This window comes from Cucurbita pepo, chromosome LG04 (assembly GCF_002806865.2).
Source record: "Cucurbita pepo subsp. pepo cultivar mu-cu-16 chromosome LG04, ASM280686v2, whole genome shotgun sequence".
NCBI lineage: Eukaryota > Viridiplantae > Streptophyta > Magnoliopsida > Cucurbitales > Cucurbitaceae > Cucurbita > Cucurbita pepo.
In genome coordinates, this window is record NC_036641.1 from 965636 (window position 1) to 988754 (window position 23119).

General features: G+C 34.5%; 3 protein-coding genes across 4 annotated transcripts; 2 read left to right on the forward strand and 1 right to left on the reverse strand.

Annotated features, from left to right (window-relative positions):
• Positions 1-1306: 1306 nt before the first annotated feature.
• LOC111793676 (B-box zinc finger protein 20-like) lies at positions 1307-2948 on the reverse strand. Of its 2 annotated transcripts, none has more exons than XM_023675668.1 (3): positions 2535-2948; positions 1831-2268; positions 1307-1687 (listed from the first exon to the last, which is right to left on the reverse strand). In XM_023675668.1, exons 1-3 carry the CDS (start codon positions 2718-2720, stop codon positions 1370-1372), a joined length of 942 nt encoding a protein of 313 aa, XP_023531436.1. In that variant the 5' UTR covers positions 2721-2948; the 3' UTR covers positions 1307-1369. The 2 variants fall into 2 exon arrangements, with proteins under 2 accessions (XP_023531436.1, XP_023531437.1); XM_023675669.1 differs by having other exon boundaries at positions 1565-1687; positions 1836-2268; positions 2535-2946.
• Positions 2949-6406: 3458 nt separating this feature from the next.
• On the forward strand, positions 6407-13472 carry LOC111792347. The gene is made up of 11 exons (XM_023673747.1): positions 6407-6577; positions 7213-7301; positions 9242-9347; positions 10296-10394; positions 10543-10608; positions 10726-10842; positions 11201-11275; positions 11443-11545; positions 12059-12106; positions 12858-12979; positions 13094-13472. The coding sequence occupies exons 1-11, from the start codon at positions 6455-6457 to the stop codon at positions 13193-13195; spliced, it is 1050 nt and encodes a 349-aa protein (XP_023529515.1). The 5' UTR covers positions 6407-6454; the 3' UTR covers positions 13196-13472.
• Positions 13473-16285: 2813 nt separating this feature from the next.
• LOC111793118 (coatomer subunit alpha-1) lies at positions 16286-21935 on the forward strand. Its single transcript, XM_023674853.1, has 4 exons — positions 16286-16445; positions 16698-16934; positions 17704-18198; positions 18519-21935. Exons 2-4 carry the CDS (start codon positions 16727-16729, stop codon positions 21467-21469), a joined length of 3654 nt encoding a protein of 1217 aa, XP_023530621.1. The 5' UTR covers positions 16286-16445; positions 16698-16726; the 3' UTR covers positions 21470-21935.
• The last annotated feature ends 1184 nt before the right edge of the window (positions 21936-23119 follow it).

A 23119-nucleotide genomic window follows, 5' to 3' on the forward strand; every position in this document is an offset into this window, starting at 1 on the left:
GCAACTACTTCTCTTTTTACCTTCTGGAGAGAGCCCCAGTCCTTTTCTCTCTCTATATATATATCATTATCATTGAATCATTCACATTGTGCTTGTAGATCCAATTCTCTGTTCACTGCATGTCAGATTGGAAACTGGTTTTTGTTTTCTTGCACAAAATCCACCCTCTTCGATCTGAATATTTGGGTTTTAGTTTAAATTTAGTTCTATAGTTTTGAAAATTATAATTCGTTCATAGGACTATTTATGAGATTTTGAATCAGTAGGATTAAGTTCTAATTTATATTTTGGTTGGTTTTGATGGACTTTAGAGCTGTAAATTTAAGGGAGGGACAACATAGGGTTGCAGCTTGCAGGAATATTGTTGGGAATTTATGGGTTACTCTGAAAGAAGCATTAAATGCAACGGAGGTTTAAAATTCATAAAAGAGGAATCTGAAATGGAATTGGATTTGTTGAATATACTGAGAAATTTTTGGGTAATTATTTCATTCACTCTGACCTTATTTCAGAGGCTTAAATCCCTCCATTTTTTTAATTTCCAGATTTATTTTGTATCTCAAGTTTTATTCTAAAAAATTCCANATTTATTAAAAACACAAACTAAAATAAAAATAAGTTGAATAGAGTATTTAAACTAGTCTTTAAGCTATTTTATTTAATTTAATTTGTATGTAACTTTTTTGTCACTCTTTCTAGAATTTTATTAACATTTATAGTGTGAAAAAAGAATGGTGGAGGAATTCATTAGGATTATTAATATTATAGGTGAAAATATTTAGTTTGAAAGCTTACAATGATTGGAAGCAATTATCGAGCCATCATTGCAATTTTGCTCCATGTATTCATGGTATGATGATTTGAATACTACATGGACAGCAATTTTGGTTAGTTTCCTCACGAACCATCACACTTAAGTTCCATGAAATTATTCTATTATTTTGTGTTGGATGAAAGTCCTATATCGACTAATTTAGGGAATGATTACGAGTTTATAATCAAATAATACTATCTACATTTGAGTGAGGCATTTTGGGAAGCCTAAAGTAAAGTCATGATAGCTTATACTAAAAAATGATAATATCATATCATTGTGGAGAGTCTATTTTAAAATTGTTTTACACTCAAATTCAAATTTGTTAAAAGATATTCAATTTTAGTATCAAAATTGAAGAAGTAAATAACACTTAAATGTCAAAGTGTGTTGTTTTATGAAATGGGTAAAAGAGAGTGAGAAAAGTGTTGATGCTAATTTTAGTATAGGAGAATGTTCCCAAACACATGGAGTTGCTTTAGTTGCCGAATCAAACCAAACAACCAAAGAGATTTTGATTCCATTCTCATCATAAAATCATTAATCACTCTAAATTCAGCAAATGAAATGGCAATCCAAAGAGTGGGAGTAAGGTAAAATATGCAATTCAGCAGCAACAAACAAAAAGTTAGTTTCTGTTTGTTTTTTGATTTTACCAGAATTGTTTTCAGAGCCGAAGTTGCTGATAATCTTATCAGCCACCGCCATTTTTTCACCTCTACAAGTTTTCATGGAGATTCCAACTCCATTCCAAAATCCAGTTTGAGAAAATTTACCTACAAATTCCAAGGTGTTGCCAAATCTTTCGATGCCTAGTGATTCCTGTTGCCTCTCCAGATTTTGGTTCCCAATTGCCAGAATTTCGCCGTTAAACTATACCAATCCAAAGTAGGAACCATCAGAAGAAGAAGAAGAAGAAGAAGAAGAAGAAGAAGAAGAAGAAGAAGAAGAAGTGTGAAGCAAATATGGAAGTTCATGAAAGTACTCTCAATCTACGCAGAGGGCGTACTGCAAACCTTACAGAAACGATTGGCAGCGGCGGTGGAAGGATCGAGAAACTCCTCCACGCACCATCCCGGCAATGTCTCCAAATATTCCGATATGCTGCTAGTCGAGAACGAACCTCCGTCGCTTGCTTGGCCGTCTTCGACCTTGTAATTACTTGTCGACGGAGCAGCTTTTTCAGCGGAAGGAGAACTCGAGGTTTCGTGCGCGGCCATTTTAGGGCTCTTGCTGCAAGCGTGGGAGCTTCGAGTTTTAACATCCATGGCAGCATTGTAGCCATTGGAGGACGAAGATGTTTGATACGAAAAAGAAGTCGAAGAAAGCTTCACACCTGTGAGAAGAAATCGATTGTGCTTCTGCGTATGTTCGTTCGTTCCGTGAATCGAAATGTCGCATTCTCGGCAAAGAATTGCCCTATCTTGTTGACAGAATACGAGCGCGCGCCGTTCCTACATACGAAATCCGAGATCAAAATCGATTTTAATTTGAAATTTCAGAAACAAATAAGAATCCTCTCCGCCAAATCATTCAAACTCCAAAAATCGAAGAAACGAACGAGATCAGAAACCGACGAAAGAGAATAGATATTTCCAAGAAAGGTACAAAAGAACGCGAAGATTCTCTGCAACATTGATTCGATTTTACAACAACCTCAAAACAAAGAATCAAATCGCACAGCAGCAGAAACATTTTCCAGAGCCAGAATAAAAAATACCTGACAGATATCGCAAAGAGGAGAATCGATTTTGATCGGCTGAAGTAGGGAGAATCTCGAGTGCTTTCCAGCGAGCTTGTTAGCGCGGTGAACATGGAGATCGCAGCCATGGCAAAGAGCGGCTTCATCAGCAGAGCAAAAAACAGAGGCCTCAGCTTGATCACAAACATCGCAACGGATCTTCATGATCCTTCCTTCCTTCCTTCCTTCTTTCCTTCCACTGAAGAAACCGAATCTTGTGTTGGCTCGATTTCACCTCTGAGCGTTGCCTTTTCCACAAGGTGGATTTAACGCGAAGATGGAGCCAAAATATTATGGGCTCTTCGCCATTACTGGACAAGACAACAGCTAAGATTGAAGCTCTTTATTGCTTTCTGACATTTTAAGAAAAGCTCTAGAAAAATCTGCCATGCCCCCCCCCCTCTCTCTCTCTCTACTTTCTCTCTCTACTCTGCTTTTTCTTTTCTTTTGTTTTGAAAATAATAAATAATTATTTAATAAGAATTATCTCAATTAAAAATTTTACAGTTCAAATAATTAAAATATGTTTATAAAAATTTATAATTGGACTCAAATAATTAAAATATGTTTATAAAAATTTATAATGGGACTCAAATACAATTGTGAACAGTCTGTTCATCTAATATGGTATTAAAATCATGCCCTAAACACAGCTATATCAATAGAATCCTTAAATCTGACTCCAAAAGAAAAACGAGTCAAGTCCTCGAAGGCATGGTAAAAAAATGACTAAGATTCCGAAAGAAAAATAGTCGAGTCTCGATTAAGGGAAGACGTACTTTGTTTGAAGGGAGGTGTTGGATGAAATACCGTCATCTAACATATCTGACTCATAAATTACTTTCGGTTATGATCCAACAGAATTTATCTCGACTTTAACAATTTTATGGAATAATTTATTAGCCAACAACTTTGGAGTGCCTTATGAGCTTTTAATTTAATGCTAGGATTTTATGGTATAAATAATAATAATTAATAATAATAATAATAATAATAATAATAATAATAATAATAATAATAATAATAATAATGTAGTTATTTTTGTTTGTAGATATTTGTGTGAAAGGGAAAGTGGGAACCACCTCATCAAGATATTAACAACTTTAAAAGCTGCGTGTAAATATCTCTCTATTTCAAGGTTGGTACACAAATAACCATGGTTACCTAACCATCGTCCATACTAAAAAAAGTCGTTCTTATATGTTTAATAGATTCCTAAACTTTAAAGTGTCTCATAAATATATTTTATTAGAGTTGAATAGTCTACTAGCATACTCGAATTTAAATTCAACCCGACTCAAATCTAATAAAATCTTAACCCAACCCAATATTTATGGTTTTGGTTGAGTAGTCCGGGTTGGTTGAGTTGATCAGGTTAACCCGACACAGAAATGTCAACTCGCGAATCGACCTGAATTGTTTAGTTTTTCAAAAATTGAACTCAAATTGAAAAAAAAAATAAAATTCTCAATCTAATCTTTAAAATCAACATCAACATGTAAAGTATGATAATTTAAAATATATAGTTCTCTTAGTTTCTTAAATTAATGGAGAATAATTGTTTAATTCTCTATTTATAATCAAATAAATTACAGGGATATGGAATTAGTAATATATGGAAAATAAAGAAATAAGATAAATATCTAGATATTTGCCTGTAATAAAATATCAAATATGATATTTATGGTAATCTATAATTTATAAATTAATAAATTTTATATTTAATATTTAAAAATTATTTTTATTTAAAATTTACATTTATATTTATTTGAATCTCAAAAATAGGCGTCGGCCAAAAAAGGACACTTGGGGAACATTATTGTACTTTGACTCTTTAAATAGGTCACTTTGAAATAATAATAATAATTATTATTATTATTGTTGTTAGATATATTTAAAAAATAAATAAATACATTTTTCAACGTCTTAGTTTTTATAAGTGAATTAAAATTTCGATTTAAATAATTTTTGCAATTTTTTTATTAATTTTAACCAAATTTTTATTACATATTATTTTTAATATTTTGTCAAATAAATGTCTATAAAAAGTAAAAATTACAATTTTTTTTTTTAATTGTGAGTTTAGAATTATAATAACTATGATATTTAATTTTATAAAATTAATAATTCAGAGTAAAAATAATAATTTATTTTTCTTTTTTCTTAAAAAATATATGGGGTAATTGATATTTTGAATAAACCATTCTTATATAAATGAATTATAAAAATAAAAAAAAAATAACCCATATGAATACAATATACTTTTAATAATTTTATAGTTTATTAAACAATGTAAAATACTTTTTTTTTTCTAATTAAAATAATCTTATTTTTTTTATAAAAAAAATTATTAATACGATACTCTATTAATATTTTCACCACCGACATCTCAACTCAGATCTTGGCATTTATATAGTCGTAGATATTTTAATTCTCGACTGTGACAACGTACATATCAAAGTATATATGGACCCATCTTGAATAATACATAATAATCAACAATGCGACGGGACATATTTATTTCATAGCTGTATCAATTTAAGCATAGTTTAACTAATATAAACATGTTTTAATGAATATCTATTTATTTAATTTTAAAATATACTTTAGCATATGTTTTTAATATATAGTTGGGTGACTAATTTTTAATTATTTTTTAAATTTTATTTTGGTTTTAATTCATACTAAAATGGTATAAAGTCTAAAAATGGTTATTAATGCTTCTATTTTTTTAATATAATAAACAAATCAAGATTTTAAGAATAAAAATGAAAAAAAAAAACTTTAAAAATATATTTGTGATTATCAGAGTTTAATTTATGAAAATAATAATAAAAATATAACAAAAATATTATTGGATGATAAGTCAATTTCAATTGTGATTTGAATATTAATTCCATTAAATTGACCAAACTCAAAATCTCAATGGAAAACAATCAATTTTGAGAGCTAAAAGGACAAATTTAACCTTTTGAACCGTAGTATGTTTAACGATGTGGAGGTTTGGCATCTCGATGTCGGCTCTTCACTACCTGGAACTGTAGTATGTTCCAAGGATTGGGTTGTTCGTCCATTAAAGCAGTATGTAAGCTAGATTTAAAACGTCGGGAGACAATTTGTGTGAGATCCCACATTGGTTGGATGCACGTTGGGCTTCTAAAGGGGGTGGATTGTGAGATCCTACATCGGTTGGAGAGGGAACAAAACATTACATATAAAGGTGTGGAAACTTCCCTCTCCCTATCAGACACGTTTTAAAATCGTGAGGCTAATGACGATATGTTACGAGAAATATTATTAAAATAATAACTATAAGTTTGGTTTTATGATAATTATAGTTTCTTATAAAATTATTTATTAAAAATAATATTTGAAGCAATATTATTAAATAGATACAAGTCGATTCAATCATCTCATAAAAAAAAAAAAAAATATATATATATATATATATATATATATATATATTTATTTATTATTTAATGAATAAATAAATAAATATTTTTGATGTGAAAATAAATAAATATTTTTAAGTGGGAAAGACTTTATTAATATTAAAATTTGAATTTTTAGAAATAAGCTAAACATTATATTATATTTTTATTTAATAAAAAATATATTAAAAAATAAAAATTATTCCTTCAAAATTATTTTAAAGGATTGTCTTAGATGAAAATAGATATATTATGAAATGGAAAATTAAATATAACGTTAATAATAGGCAGAAAAAAAATAATAATAAAGCTAAAAGCAAAATATATTTTTAAAAATTGTTTATAACCTACGTGGCATAATTTGGGTAGAAGATGGGCTGGGCTTATAGCAATTTGTTGGACCTCAATTTTCAAATGGCTTCAGTTTCAGAATACTTGGGAGGAACGGATTTGGGTGGTGTTGGATGAATGGTCGTTAGCGCTCTCTCCCGCCACACTCTTCTCACTGCTTCCTGCGCTTCAATGGCGTTCTTCTTGCCATCTCCTGCTCCATTCCTTCGCATTGCTCCTGTTTCATCTTCTTACCGCCTAGTATTTCTTCTATCTCTCTCATCCTCTGTCTTCTGCGAGTAATTTACGATGATCTGCTTGTTTTTTGATCTTGTGGTTTTTTTTTTGTTCCTTTTCATATTGCTAATTTAGTTGTCGACCTTGCCGAGGCGATCGAGGTTTTTTCACTGGTTCATTAATTTTTAAGTTAACTGGTGTGGAAACCATTGGATGTTCTGTGTATACTTAGATGAACTGAATTGTGTTTGTTTTATTATTTTCCGGATATATGAAGGATTTTGCTTCGTTTTCATTTTTCATCTCTCAGCTCCTGTTTTGCTTTTCCTCTTTTTTGTTTGGTTGCCGAGAAGTTTCATCTCGATTGAACAATTTTAAGCCAATCGATATGTAGACGGTTGAATGTTCCGAGTATACCTACGTGAACTTAATTGTGCATTTGTTTTCGTTCAAAAATTAACTTTTCAGGCATTTTTCCCAAGCATTTTAAAATAGGATTATAGCTGTACTCAAAATCATGGTTGTTTTGTAGATTGCATGTCTCTTTTTAATCTTGTTTGTGTGTGTGTTTGCGTATAGTTGAATCAGTAATTACAGGCACTGTTTCTTTATTTGACGTGGATTTTTTTATGTTTGCCCTCCCTCCTCTATTCTTTTAGATCTCAGATTTTCAGAAATGGAACGATGGAGTTTTCAGGATATGGAATCTCAAAGCATTTCCCTTAAATTCAATGAACTTCAAAAGGAGGTAATAAGTCTGCGGCCAGTAATTTTACTGGTGGATGCACTTGAGAATGAAGCATGCTTGCTAGTGCTCTTTAGTTTGTGGAGGTTGATTGATCTTTCGATATGCTTTTATCTTCTCTCCTGTTCGTCTGTGTTTATTCATACTTCCTACATTCGTTTATGCCATTTCTAATTAATGCTATGATTTTTCTCCATGGCGGAAATGGTATTCTCGGATAAGAAGTGTGTGATTGATTAAATTGCCTCAGGTTTATGTAGGTAAACTACTGTAATAGAAGCAATTATATCCAGGTTCCCTTATATTATTGTCTTTCTTTGATTAAAATTCCAGCTAGGATTACTATAAAATTTAGAGAAATGAATCTGAGATTTCCACTGTTGTGGAGTAAACAACGAGGAATCCTACAACTAAATCAAGTGGACGAATGCTTCTCTTTCTATTGATAAAGGAGTGCTCAACATTGGCATTTAAGGAAAAAATGAGGCTCGTTTAGCTAAATGGAAATGCAGTTTTTTAAATGAATAAAAAGCTGAAAGGAGAAACATTGTCACTAGCAATTGCAAGGTTTAACCAGGAATTGGGGAAAAAAAAAAAAAAAAAAAAAAACTGATATTGTAAAGCGTTAGAAGCCCTTGGAAACGTGGGTTTTTTTTGTCAGTGTGGTAAAACTTGGCATGCCTTAAAGAGTAGACGAGACCAGTCCATTTTTAAAAGCCAATTTTGATAAATTCTATGCTTGACACGAGCACAACCTTGATTGGAGCCATTTGTATGGTCAAGACCCCCAAGACTTCATGATGTTTCTTTGGAACTTGGCCTGGGAGGGTTTAAACATGATTGATTGGGCGCAAAAGAGATACTTCTCACCTCCAACATAATATGTGCTCTTCGCAAAGCTAACAAATCAACAGTGGATCAAATGCATGTTTTTCTATATTGTTTTTTCTCCCACTCTATTTGGTCTAAACTTCTGGGAGATTTCAGTGTCTCTTGGCATGTTCTAGTGAAGCTCTTTTCAACTCTTGTTTGGTGTCAGATTCGAAGGAGAAGTCTTAAATCTCATGGTCCAATATAGTGAAGGTGTTTGTTTTTCTTTTTCAGGAGAGTTTGCGTTGAAAGAAACTGAAGATTTTTTTTAGGGAAAGGTTAGTTAAGGATAAGGAAGTGTGGGACTAGAAAGATTTCTAACAAGTGCTTTTGGAAATGAAACTATGATTTTTTTTTTTTCTTTTCCTGTAAATGCCTAACAATTTTTTCCTTTCAAAATTTTTTCTTGTATTCTTCATCCTTTCTTATTTTTCATTTTTTTTTTTTTTTGTAAAAACTAACTGCAAGTAGAAATGTAACCCACAAAAATCCATTCATTGCAAATTATTGAAATAAACAAAGTTTATCTTTTACTCAGGCTATGCTATTTCAAGGGTCATAAATGCTCACAACTACTCTTCTTAGCTTGCAGCATGTAAAGTTCAATCGTTTGCTGCTGCCAACAAGTTTTGGTCCCTTTTAAATGAAACTTTATTTTTTGTTATCAGGAGAAATAAAATTAAAGCCTTGTCGTTTGTAGTATCTTTGACAAGACATTAATATTGAGGCAGGAAGGTATCAAATTATTTTTCCCTTGAAGGTTCATTAAAATGCCTAAAAGGAAAGTTTGGGTTCTCTTGGTAGCTTAAACTGACTGGATAAGTCGGCTATCATTGATTGAGTAACTCAAAAAAATTTGGATATTTATTTTCTAGATTTGATTGCTTAAACTACTCTTGAGGACACTTTGTATTTTGTGTTTTAAGGTTGATAACCATTCCTGTTATTAATAATATCACATAAAAAATCTATATAGAACAAATAGTTTATGTAAAAGTTCTAGTTTATCGCCGTTTTTGCTTCTAACTAATGGAACCAATGGAAGTAAATTTGCATGTTTGGGTCTAATACAGGAGAAGTTTAATATATGCAGTCAATCAAGATGCTGAGGAAGCATTCAAGAAGACTGTAGAAGTTGATAGACTGATAGATGCCCTGAGGGATGCAAGTTCAACAGAGGTAAGTACAATTCATTGCCATGTACTAATTTACTTGTGGTTTTCTTAATTTAAAAGTTCTTTTCTTTTACATCACAAATTTATTTTCACTTTCTAGCACTCCTTTTTTGTGAACCTGTTGAGTATACTTGGGGAAAACCTTGAAGATTTATTTCATTAGTTGTATTTTAGATTTTGTAAGTCTGCCTGTGTGTAGCAAGCTGGTAATTTTCTTCTGAATTGCAACTTGCAATGTGTCGAACATTTGAATACTTGTAGAATGCGGGTGACAACATTTACTAAGTTAGACCATGTTTACATTGCATTTACTATTATAATTGGTTGACCTTTTTCTATAGACCCTATATGCAATTTTTCAATCAGTTAATATTTTTTAAGATTTTAATCATATTTTGGTCCATTAACTTTAAAGTTTATTCCATTTTGGCTGTGAAACTATTAAAATATCTATGTCAGTTCCCAAGCGTTAAAAATAATCAATTTGATCCTTACAACTATTCTACCACTTACTAGCCATTCATTTACACTTGCCTCCCACCAACTGATGTGGTGCAATGCATGCTCTTGCTCATGTTAGTATGTTATACATATATCCAAGGCCGCACGATCCATTTGTTTACTTAATTGTGACAAAGTAACAATGAGAATCAAAATAATTCTTTTTTTTTACTCCGGAATTTAAATAAACATTTTAAAAGTTTAGAGATGAAGATGGAGCAAACTTTAAATTTTAAAACCAAATAGAAAATTTGAAAATTTAAGGACCAAAATGGATTTAGAGACCAAAATGAGATTTAAACCAATGTTTAAATGAAATTGTTTGTGGATATGAGGCATTCTAATAATGGTGGCTCGGACTGTGAAGTTCTAAGTTCTTTCTTTCACTGTTTCTTTTCAAGTGTAAAAGGATCTTATTCGTACTATTTACACTGTCTGTGTTTGTGGACAGCTTCAGAAACTTGTTCTTCAAAATGTCCTTGCTTTCAACGAGGGTTTCTGGATTCGACTAGCAGCAAGGACTGATACGTGCAAATCAGAGGATGATAAAGCATGGTTTCATTTTTTTACTCATTTTTTAATCTAAGTACCACGCACTGTTTTTTTTTTTTTTTAGAAAAAAAAAGTCACATGCCCATGCGTTTATTAGCATTCTTATGCTCTCTCTCTCTCTATATATATGTGTATATACTTTTCAGAAAGATTACGAGGAATTGGCTGCCTCAGTAATGAGTATAGTGGATCACCTTGTCCATAAAACTAAGGTACCTCTGTCTCTGTCTCTGTCTCTGTCTCTCTTTCTCTCTCTCACACGCACTAGACTAGTATTAGATTGCACGAGTCATGGTGTTTATTATTTTCTTGTAATGTCAATTCTACAGGAAAAAATAGAATCAGCTACAGATATTCTCAAGGACATTCTAAAACCTGTAGTTGACGAAGTGGAAGAGATTGCTTGGCCCCCCAGGGATCCTGAGGCTCTGAAGCTAATGGAAAAGGTATATCTTATATTTGTATGGTGTGTCATGTGTAACCTCGATTAAGCTTGTATACACCTACTGAATGAGGAAGGGTTGAACATGGAGCTCCTTCAGAACCTGCTTTTCCTTTTAAATAACCTAGGACATTGGCCTGTATCTTGGGACTGTTTGCTACAGTTCGTCTTGCCTACATCAAAATAAACAATACTTATAATTTCACACTTCCAAGATTATTTTCTATTTTCTTCCTCTTGAAGTTTAGTTGTGGTAGAGTAAGCTTTTAAATCGTTTTCTTCTGAAAAGTTTAGCTATTAGTCTTGATTGTTGTGTCAGATTTAGTTTCGTCATGCTTTCTTAAAATGTATTTGTTGATCAGGAAATAATCTATCGGGAGCAAGAAGGGCAACTAGATGAAGGCTTTCTCGCTGAAGTTAGTGCTCAATTGCGCCAAGTAAGATTTGATTTTCATCTTCATGAAATTTATGAGATAAGATTAATGTGCCTGAACTATTNCGCTTTTTTTTTTTTTTTTTTCTTTAGTTCTTCACCTTAAGTTCTGTTTTTTGGAGTATTTATTCTATGTTGCCTTGAATGGTTAACCTTGTTCAATTGGTTCAGGCAAAAGAAGATGGAGACAAGCCAGGGTTAGAGGCCATGTTACAAAAGGTTTTGCAACTTTACGCATCCAGAGTTCTTTCTAAGAGAAGTTATGCAAAGAAAGGTAAAATTTTCATGGAGACATGTTGTTTATTTATCACTGTTACCCAATTAGTTCGGTATGATCAAGAAATAACCTGTGCCCAGGGAATGAACTTGTATTTGACGTTCTGAGCTTGTTACTGAACACATGAAACGTCTTCTGAAAAGTATTGCCACTGATTCTTGGTCATCTATAATGTGGAAATGATGTATAACCTCAGAGAATAATTTAGTCAGAAAACTAAAAATAGTGCAAAGTGGAGTTTATTGAAGGGATATAGCACCATGGTTGAGCCGTTTAGGTATGTAAAAAAAAGAGCCATGGATTCAACCAACTCGTGGGTGGGGACAACCTTGCAGGTTTAAACCTCTTAGTTAGAGTACTCGTAAATATCCCACAGGTTTTGAGCTATAAAATGTCTTAGAATCATGTAGTAATTCTTAATTCTAAGTACCCCTGCTTGTAAATAGTTTACTTGCATCATTTGGATAAAGCATTGCTTTGGTATTGAAATAATCGGATCTCTATTTGCAGGAGAGGAAGTCTTGAAAGCTGAACTGTTTTTAGAAACCATAATCAAAGGTAAGAGGAAACTTCCATACACATTTTGATGTTAAAAGTGAAATGGTTTATTTTTAATTAGTGACATGTCTTATCCAGTCAAGGTATGTTCGAGTTGGAAAACTCTACGCATTTATCTTCTCTATATCAGATTAACGGTGATATCCCACATCGGTTAGAGAGGGGAAGGAAACATTTTTTTATATGAGTGTGAAAACCTCTCCCTAGCAGACCGCAATTTAAAAACCTTGAGGGAAAGTCCAAGGGGGACAGTATCTGCTAGTGATGAGTTTGGGCTATTACAAATGGTATTAGAGCTAGACACTGGGCTATGTGTCAGCAAGGTGGTTGAGCCCCAAACAGGGTGGACACCAGACGGTGTGCTAGCGAGGACGCTGGACCCCAAAGGGGGTGGATTGGGGGGTCCCACCCCGATTGGAGAGGGGAACGAGTGCCAGAGAGGATGCTGGACCTCGAAGGGGGGTGGATTGTGAGATCCCACATCGGTTGAAGAGGGGAACGAAGCATTCTTTATAAGAGTGTGAAAACCTCTCCCTAACAGACCCGTTTTAAAAACCTTGAGGGAAGTCCGAAAAGAAAAAACTAAAAAAGGACAATATCTGCTAGCAGTGGACTTGGGCTGTTACATTAACGTTTCTAGGGAGTTGTATATTTGTCGTCATCATCACTTTATCAGATATTCTCCTTCCAACCTTCCACTATCTCTAGCAGACCTACCTTATCTAACCAATAGAGAAATGATGCCTTGCAGCTCCTGAAGAAGAGTGGAACAAGCTCTTGCTTAATGGATTGACAATTGGGAAAGGTGAGATTTCACCAGATGAACTGGATGGTGTCATCAAGAAACGAATCGAGCGAACTCTAATACGAACAGTAAGACAGATTTCGACGATCCTTCCGTTATCAGCTCCTTTTTGTTCTTGGTGTTCTTTCCTATATTTCAACAATATTATCCATGTTTTCGAACCCTTTATTTCCATGTTTCAGGAGGGAGGATCTTACCAGCAGCGTGTGCTCACTGAGTATCTAAAAGGAATCCAATCAAGGTCAGAGGAGATAGTCCAGTTGCTTCAAGGCAAGACACAGTAGCTCGAGTCGCCCGCTGTCGTAATGATTCTAATGAATGGATACCACAAGGTGTGGCTGACAAAGTGGAAGCAAACATGGGGCCTTTTCATTTACACTCAGATTGAACATGAAAATTGAATCCTTCAAGTTGTTGTATTCTAAGGTACGCCCAGCTGTGTTGCATCATGAGCCTTGCTTCTTCTTATTTTTTGTCGTTTATTTTTATAGTCTATTATTTTGACTAATTAAATGTTTTAAATGCAACGTATTCAAACATATATTCTCTCGTTTTTTATTACCTCTTCGATTTCTTTATTTTTTAATATATATTTATATACCTATAATAAATTCTAGATTTAAACTTGTATGTTGTTTTTTTTAAGGAGACTTAAGGGGAGTTCTCACACTAATTCCTACGAAATTAAATAGAGAATTTTGTAATGATGGAGAATCAAATTGGGTAGGACCGAGAGGGAGAAGCCACCCTCAGTCTCACCCTTCTTCATAGACGTCTCTAATCTCATGCTCAGGTAGAACTAAGTATAAATATCAAAGTTGCACAACTTTAATTAGTGATAAAATTACTCATAAAAAAATGATGAACAAAATTATCTAAGTTAGTTTGGTATTCTATAAAAGTCATATAAATAAAAAAGAATGAGTTTAAGTCATAATGATCGTCTTGATACATATAGATAGTTGTCATGTAACTCAAATTCAATCATTAATCAACCATTTCCGTTTTAGTTCAATTTTGAACATCAACTCTATTCCACATATTAGGCCATACAATGTTAGAATTCTTGCACTAGGAAACGTCAACAATAGATTGTATATGTATATCTATCTATATATATTATGATCTAAATGACGTATGATTTAAATGATGTATTCATTGCGAGAAACATGTCTAACATAAATGAAAAGAAAATAATGTCTTCTCTTGAATAGATATTTGCAATATATTTATGCATATATCACTTTCGTTATAAATTCATCACTAAATTTTATGAATATTTTATTTGATTGAAAGGGTTAAATCTCTAACACAACGCGACAGCGCGATATGTTGATTTCAATTTCTCGTAATTTTTAAATAATGTATTATAATTATTTGAATTTCAGATTTGAATCTTATAGATTCTTAATAAATTATGACATTTTGAATTTATATCTAATAATTTTTTAAATTTTCAACCAGATTATTACCTATTAATTTATTAGACAATTTTTATATACAAAAATAATAAATATACAGACACAAAATTAAATGGTCAAGACACGTAAAAAAAAAGATATTATTTAAAATTTACTTAACTAATATAATCTTTTAGTTAAAACATTATTTATTAAAAAAAAAAAAATTACTATATTTTGTGTAACAAAAATCATTTGACAAATATATAAATAAAAATTAAAAAAAACCATTTCATCGCCAAACCACTTGTTTGCTTTAAATAATTATGTCAATTAAAATTAATTTACATAATTTATTCCATTAAAAAATCAGCTCTTAAATAAAATTACTTTTCTACTAAAATTTTAACAAATTAAAATAAGTAAATAAGAATATGGAAATGACAAATTAATTCAAACATTTTTTATTTAATTTATATTAATTTTTGCTCTTATAAGTTATATATTAGCAAATTTAAAAGAAAAAAAAATCTTATTAATAAGAAAAATTATTTATGAAAATATAAATTTTAAATTGATAGTATGGGTTGTATGATAAAAGTCCCACATCTGCTAATTTAAAAAATGATGATAGGTTTATAATCAAGGAATACTATTTCCATTAGTACGAGGTCTTCTGGGAAAGCCCAAAGTAAAACTGTAACGACTTAGATACACTGCTAACAGATATTGTCGTCTCCCTTTGGGCTTTCTTTTTCGGGCTAGCCCAAAGAGATGTTTTTACTACAAAAACCAATCTTATTGTGAGGCCCACGTTTTGGGCCCATGACCCACTAACAAAATCAGAACAAAAAAAAAAAAATAATAATAAATAAAATAAAAAGAAAAGGAGGGGTGGCAGTTGGCTAATTGTTTGCTTATTTGGAGAGGAGAACAAATCACCCTCGTTCTAAAGCTAAAGCCTTGAGGGAAGCCCGAAAGGGAAAGTCCACGGGAGGAGAACAAATCACCCTCGTTCTAAAGCTAAAGCCTTTAATTTTTGCTCTTATAAGTTATATATTAGCAAATTTAAAAGGAAAAAAAATCTTACTAATAAGAAAAATTATTTATGAAAATATAAATTTTAAATTGATAGTTTGTGTCGGATGATAAAAGTCCCACATCGGCTAATTTAGAAAATGATGATAGGTTTATAATAAAGGAATACTATCTCCATTAATACGAGGTCTTTTAGGAAAGCCCAAAGTAAAACTGAAACGACCTAGATACATCGCTAACAGATATTGTCTCCTTTGGGCTTTCCTTTTCGGGCTCGCCCTGTTCCCCTAGCAGACGCATTTTAAAGCCTTGAGGGAAAACCCGAAAGACAATATCTGCTAGCGGTGGGCTTAGGTCGTTAAAACAAGTTTGCTAGTGAGAGGTTCCACACCTTTATAAGAAATGCTCGTTCTCCTCCCCAATCGATGTGGGATCTCTAATTCTATCGATTTAGGCTTAGTTGAAATTACATAGCTAGGTTCATGATATGTGTACAGTACCGGTCTTAGGTTAANTCACCCTCGTTCTAAAGCTAAAGCCTTGAGGGAAGCCCGAAATGGGGAGGAGAACAAATCACCCTCGTTCTAAAGCTAAAGCCTTGAGGGAAGCCCGAAAGGGTGAGGGAAGCCTGAAAGGGAAAGTCCACGGGGAGGAGAACAAATCACCCTCGTTCTAAAGCTAAAGCCTTGAGGGAAGCCCGAAAGGGAAAGTCTAAAGAGGACAATACCGTGAGTCCATTTTTTTTTTAAAAAAATAATTAAAATAATAACCAAAAAAAAGAAAAGAAAATATGTGTGTTTTTCTGTTTGGTCCCTGGAGAATGAAGAAATTGAGTTGTGACCCTTGAAATTAGGAGAATTGTATTGTGTCCCAAATTTTTGACTTGTGGAGTTGGGAGAGATCAAAAGGAAACAAACAGGCCATCAGATCCATCTCTCTCTCACTGAGACGCCTCTCTCCCTTTTTCTTCCCACTTTCTCTTCCCCTTTCTCCCTTCGATCTCCTTCTCCTTATCTTTCTTTCTCTAATATGTTCTTCCCCTGATCGCCTCCAATTTCCCTTTCTTTCATCCCTCTCCATACTCCTCAGATCTGAGGTAATGCACGCATTTCTATTTGCTGTTAGATCCTTACTCTGTTTGCTCTCTCGCTTGTTTTTTTTTCTAATTTGTTCTGGGATTAATTTTGCTTGTTTTTTTGTTTTTTTTTTTGAAGAACATTGATTTGTTTTGTGGTTGTTTGGTAGTGCTGTTACTTATTTGTAAAGCATTGTTTTACTGGATTGGGAAGTTTTCGTTTGGATTTGTAGTTCTGCTGTGTTGATGGTAATGAGGCAATTGTTTTTGTAGAGAGGTGTGGCGTTTTGTGATCGGTCGAGATGCTGACGAAGTTTGAGACGAAGAGTAATAGAGTGAAGGGGCTGAGTTTCCATAGTAAGAGGCCATGGATCCTTGCGAGTCTTCACAGCGGTGTGATCCAGCTTTGGGACTACCGGATGGGCACTCTTATTGATAGATTTGATGAACATGATGGGCCTGTTCGTGGTGTTCATTTTCATAAATCTCAGCCGTTGTTTGTGTCCGGAGGTACATTTTTTTTTTTTTTTAAATCTCCATTCTTTCTTTTTTGGGATAAGAGTATCTCAAGTTCTCTTAGGCCTTTGATAGTATAATGGATCTTGTATGATTCCACTGTCTCTGAACACAACAATATCTAAATTTCACCTGGATCTAGTGTTGGTTAATAGAAATTTTGGTCGTGACTCAGTTGGTCATCATTGCATTGCATTTTGGTAGATCCCGGTGTTCTCTATCTAGAGGGTCGGTAATGTGCTCAGCGATATCAGAAAATGTGGATCTTAACTTAATATTTACAGATGCAAGACAATTAAAGCTCATAACCAATTTGACGGTCTGAATTGGTCACTGCAGAGTAGTACTTGCCAATTAACGATTACCTTCCTGTGTCAGAGGTTAAGAGATCTAATCTGCAGCTGCCATTTTCTTTTCCAACATAACCTTCTCCTTGGCTGTTGGTAGTGCATATGATATTAATGATATTTTAGGAAACGAAATGGTAATATTCTTCCTTAAAATGGTATCTTACGGGGTTTGTGGGGGGAGACAAATGAGAATTTGAAACTTTTATTGGATAATGGTGTGTATGCGTTTGATTGAGTCATAGCATAATTGGTTTAGTATTTGAGGTGTTAACGTGATAATGTTTTTTGTTTATGTGAGCACTAGCATAGTTAAGTATTTGTGAGATATTACATAGTGTCGATGTCCTAGGAGATGTTCATTCCGTTTCTTTAACTCCGGAATTTGTTATAACTTGAAAGGCTCTCTCTTTCAGGGGATGATTACAAAATTAAAGTCTGGAACTATAAGACACACCGGTGCTTGTTTACTCTTCTTGGGCACCTTGATTATATACGCACCGTTCAATTTCACCATGAGTATCCGTGGATTGTGAGTGCCAGTGATGACCAAACTATTCGCCTATGGAACTGGCAGTCTCGTACTTGCATTTCTGTGTTGACTGGCCACAATCATTATGTTATGTGTGCTTCATTCCACCCTAAAGATGATCTCGTCGTGTCTGCCTCCCTAGATCAGACTGTTCGTGTTTGGGACATTGGTGCCTTGAGAAAGAAGACAGTGTCCCCTTCAGATGACATTTTGCGTTTGAGTCAGATGAATACAGATCTTTTTGGTGGTGTTGATGCTGTGGTTAAATATGTATTGGAAGGTCATGACCGTGGGGTCAACTGGGCTTCTTTCCATCCAACTCTGCCTTTGATTGTCTCAGGAGCTGATGATCGGCAAGTAAAGTTGTGGCGAATGAATGGTAACTACTTTAAAATTTTCCTTCATACATTTACTATCCTTTATGTTAGAATGCTCTCTTGGATGGTAAGAAAATTATGCTATGAATCCTAGACAAGTCATTTGAGCTTCTTTCTTTGAATTTATAATTATAATCCTCTTATCCATCTCCATCTATTTAAGATTCATTCGTTTTTTTCGCATTCTCATGCAAAGGCAATTATAAATGCATAAAAGAGAATAAAGGTTGAATATACTGGCTCTTTTTTTTTAAATTTTTTTTTCATGCTATGATTTTGATATTACAAATTGCTAAATGCTGACTGTTTATTTTTTTTCCAGACACAAAGGCTTGGGAAGTGGACACATTGAGAGGTCACATGAATAATGTTTCAAGTGTTATGTTCCATGCTAAACAGGATTTAATCATATCTAATTCAGAGGACAAGAGCATCCGTGTGTGGGATGTTACAAAGCGTACTGGTATCCAGACATTTCGTCGTGAACACGACCGGTTCTGGATTCTTGCTGCTCATCCTGAGATGAACCTGTTAGCTGCGGGTCATGACAGTGGCATGATTGTCTTTAAGTTGGAGAGAGAACGACCAGCCTTTGCCATTAGTGGAGATTCTCTTTTCTATACCAAGGATCGGTTTTTGCGGTTCTATGAGTTTTCGACTCAAAGAGATACTCAAGTAATTCCCATTCGACGTCCTGGATCCATTTGCTTGAATCAGAGCCCAAGATCAATATCGTATAGTCCTACCGAAAATGCTGTTCTTATTTGCTCAGATCTGGACAATGGGTCCTATGAATTATATACCATACCCAAGGAAAGCATTGGTAGAGGTGATAGTGTACAAGATGCAAAGAAAGGCGTTGGAGGATCGGCAGTCTTTGTGGCTCGTAATAGGTTTGCCGTGTTAGATAAAAGTAACAATCAAGTCTTGGTCAAGAATATCAAGAATGAAGTTGTTAAAAAGAGTGTCCTCCCGATTGCTGCAGATGCAATATTCTATGCTGGAACAGGTAACTTATTATGTAGAGCCGAGGATAGAGTGGTTTTATTTGATCTTCAGCAAAGAATTGTTCTTGGTGACTTACAAACCCCCTTTATGAAGTATGTCATCTGGTCGAATGATATGGAGACTGTTGCTTTACTTAGCAAACATGTGATTATCATTGCCAGCAAGAAGCTTGTGCATCAGTGCACGCTTCATGAGACAATTCGTGTAAAAAGTGGTGCATGGGATGACAATGGTGTGTTCATTTATACGACGTTAAATCACATCAAATATTGCCTGCCCAATGGAGATAGTGGGATAATTAGAACCCTAGATGTCCCAATATACATCACAAAGGTTTCTGGAAATACTATCTTCTGTTTGGATCGGGATGGAAAATGTAGAACCATTGTTATCGATGCAACAGAGTATATTTTCAAGCTGTCCCTTCTGAAGAAGAAATTTGACCATGTAATGAGCATGATTAAGAACTCTCAGCTTTGTGGGCAAGCAATGATTAGTTATTTGCAACAAAAGGGTTTCCCTGAAGTTGCTCTTCATTTTGTGAAAGACGAGAGAACTCGGTTTAATTTGGCTCTCGAGAGTGGGAGCATTCAAATTGCTGTTGCATCAGCGACTGCTCTTGATGAGAAAGATCACTGGTACAAATTGGGTGTTGAGGCTCTTCGCCAAGGCAATTCAGGAATTGTGGAATATGCCTATCAGAGAACAAAAAACTTCGAGAGGTTATCCTTTCTTTATCTCATAACTGGTAACATCGATAAGTTATCTAAGATGCTTAAAATTGCTGAAGTTAAAAATGACGTGATGGGCCAATTTCACAATGCCTTGTATCTGGGTGATGTTCGGGAGCGTGTTAAGATATTGGAGAATGTTGGTCATTTGCCCCTTGCTTACATCACAGCTTCAGTTCATGGACTGCACGATGTTGCTGAACGACTTGCTGCTGAATTGGGAGATGATGTTCCAGTTTTGCCGAAGGGAAAAGTACCATCTCTTTTGATGCCCCCGTCTCCCGTTATGTGTGGTGGTGATTGGCCTCTTCTGAGAGTCATGAAAGGCATATTTGAAGGTGGGTTAGATGCTGTTGGCCGGGGTGTCGCTGATGAAGAAGACGAGGCTGCTGATGGTGATTGGGGCGAGGAGCTGGAAATGGTTGAAGTTGACGGTTTGCGAAATGGAGATACTACAGTAATTTTAGAAGATGGGGAAGTGGCTGAAGAAAACGAAGAAGATGGTGGCTGGGACCTTGAGGACTTGGAGCTTCCGCCTGAAGCAGAAACTCCCAAAACTTCCATCAGTACACGTTCATTTTTCGTGGCCCCAACTCCCGGCATGCCTGTAAGCCAAATTTGGATCCAGAGGTCGTCTCTTGCTGCCGAACATGCTGCTGCTGGCAATTTCGATACTGCTATGCGATTGCTGAGCAGACAACTTGGAATAAAGAACTTTGCTCCCTTAAAATCAATGTTTCTCGATCTTCATGCTGGCAGCCACTCCCATCTTCGTGCGTTTTCATCTGCTCCAGTGATAACCCTGGCAGTCGAACGAGGATGGAGCGAGTCTGCAAGCCCAAATGTGAGAGGACCCCCTGCACTCATTTTTAACTTCTCTCAGTTGGAAGAGAAGCTGAAAGCTGGTTACAAGGCAACAACATCTGGTAAATTCACAGAAGCTCTAAAGCTCTTTCTCAGCATTATTCATACAATACCATTGGTAGTTGTGGAGTCAAAGAGAGAAGTTGATGAGGTGAAGGAGTTGATTATTATAGTCAAAGAGTATGTATTAGGGTTGCAGATGGAGCTCAAGAGGAGAGAAATGAAGGACAATCCGACACGACAACAGGAACTTGCAGCCTATTTTACTCACTGCAATCTACAGCTACCTCATTTAAGACTTGCCTTGCAGAATGCTATGACTGTCTGCTTTAAGGCTAAGAACCTTGCTACAGCAGGTAACTTTGCCAGGCGGTTGCTCGAAACCAATCCTGTCGTCGAGAACCAAGCAAAGGCAGCCAGGCAAGTGCTGCAGGCTGCTGAGAGGAATATGACAGATGCTACCAAACTTAACTATGATTTCAGAAACCCTTTTGTGATCTGTGGGGCTACGTACGTGCCAATTTATCGAGGACAGAAAAATGTTTCGTGCCCGTATTGCAGTACCCATTTTGTGCTAAGCCAGGAAGGGCAGTTTTGTACTGTTTGTGATCTCGCTGCTGTCGGGGCAGATGCGTCTGGACTAGTCTGCTCTCCTTCCCAGGTTCGATGATTATACCGTTCAACCGAGACTGTTTACAGCCATTACCTGAGCTGTCCCTTGCAGCCACAAAGGTGTTCCATTCGTCAACCAATCTATCACAGAGAATAGAAAGTTATGAAGCTTTTCCAATCCAAGGTTTGGTCCATCTCCTTTGTTCTTCTTAACCTCTGTTTAGTTAAATATATTCAGAAATTCATGAATTTTGACTTTGGCTATTCTTTGTTAAGTTGTTCATAGACCTTTATCAATTAGATTATTTTATATGCAGGCGTTTACGATACGATTATTAGAAATTGTTTCTCGTAAATTCGATTATTTCCATGTTGAAATTGGGTTTTGATCCGAGGGAAAATGTAAGATTTCTCTATTTGTTGTTATATCTATCTCTTGATGTAACTTTCTCATCCCTTCCTCTAAAATGTATCTATCATGTAGCTCCACTTTTGTATTGTATGAAGCTTCTCTTTTTGATCAATTCCTTTTTGCATAAGATTCATTACCCTTCTGTTATTTATATTTCTATCATATCATTACTTTGGTTCATTATTTGTTGCATCTTAGTATGCAACATTATTGTGAGATTCCACATCGGTAGAGAGGGGAACGAAACATTCCTTATATAAGAGTGGAAAATTTTTCCCTAGCAGACACGTTTTAAAAACCTTGAGGGAAAGCTCGAAAGGAAAAGCCCACAATATCTGCTAGTGGTGAGTTTAAGCAGTTACAAATGGTATTAGAGCCAGACACTGGGCGGTGTGTCGACAAGGATGCTGGGCTTTCAAGGGGGTGGATTGTGAGATTCCACATGGGTTGGAAGGAGATGGGAACAAACCATTCCTTACCGAGGATTGAAAATCTCTCTTAAAAATCTTGGGGAAGCCTAAGAGAGAAAACTCATAGAAGACTACCAATTATATTGCTAGCGGTGGGGGCTTGGGCTATTACACAGTTATACGACAAAGGTAGTGAGAATATTTGTATCCTCCAATCAACTCATTTCTCGATTGGGGGAGAATCACCCTACCAAGTGTTGAGGTTAGAGATTCAACTCTATTCAAGTTAAACTCTAACTCGAAACTCCTCGTGGAGAGTTAGGAGCAAGCATTTCCAAGGGTCGAGGTTAGAGATTCATCTCTACTCAGATTAAGCTCTGACTCGAAATCTCTCGTCGAGAGTTTAGAATAAGCATTTCGAAGTTTATACATCTCGTTTGGTTGGGAGAACATTGGAACCAAAGAATGAACTACAACTACCTTCACCCTTCTTTATTGATCGGGACAAAAGGAACCATTTCTTTATCTTTAAATTTTATCAACTTTCAATTATACTTCTTTTGTTTATACTTCATCTTCATTTAAAACATTATTTACATATTTATCAACAAATATAATTTAAAACTAAAAACTAATTAATTGTCAATCTTAGTACATTATAATTTCTTTATTTTTTTTTAAAAAGTTTCAATTTGATCTATTTTTAATTTAACCTCTAAATGTTAAAATTATCTAATAAGAAATTTATTTAGATTGCTATATTTTCTTATTCCTCAAACAAAATTGATAAAAAAAAAAAGAAAAGTAAACTTATATTTAGCATTTTGTTAATTAAAATTAAATACATATAAAAGTAAATAAGTAAAATTCAAACTTTGTTTTTCAA

Coding starts and splice junctions, on each gene's coding strand:
- LOC111793676 (XM_023675668.1), bottom strand. CDS start 2,720: ATGAAGATCCGTTGCGATGTTTGTGATCAAGCTGAGGCCTCTGTTTTT. Junction 2,269..2,534: donor CTCTTTGCGATATCTGTCAG/GTATTTTTTATT, acceptor TTTCGTATGTAG/GAACGGCGCGCGCTCGTATT. Junction 1,688..1,830: donor CTGCCAATCGTTTCTGTAAG/GTTTGCAGTACG, acceptor GGATTGGTATAG/TTTAACGGCGAAATTCTGGC.
- LOC111792347 (XM_023673747.1), top strand. CDS start 6,455: ATGGTCGTTAGCGCTCTCTCCCGCCACACTCTTCTCACTGCTTCCTGC. Junction 6,578..7,212: donor TTTCATCTTCTTACCGCCTA/GTATTTCTTCTA, acceptor CTATTCTTTTAG/ATCTCAGATTTTCAGAAATG. Junction 12,980..13,093: donor AGCGAACTCTAATACGAACA/GTAAGACAGATT, acceptor TCCATGTTTCAG/GAGGGAGGATCTTACCAGCA.
- LOC111793118 (XM_023674853.1), top strand. CDS start 16,727: ATGCTGACGAAGTTTGAGACGAAGAGTAATAGAGTGAAGGGGCTGAGT. Junction 16,935..17,703: donor GCCGTTGTTTGTGTCCGGAG/GTACATTTTTTT, acceptor TCTCTCTTTCAG/GGGATGATTACAAAATTAAA. Junction 18,199..18,518: donor AAAGTTGTGGCGAATGAATG/GTAACTACTTTA, acceptor TTTTTTTTCCAG/ACACAAAGGCTTGGGAAGTG.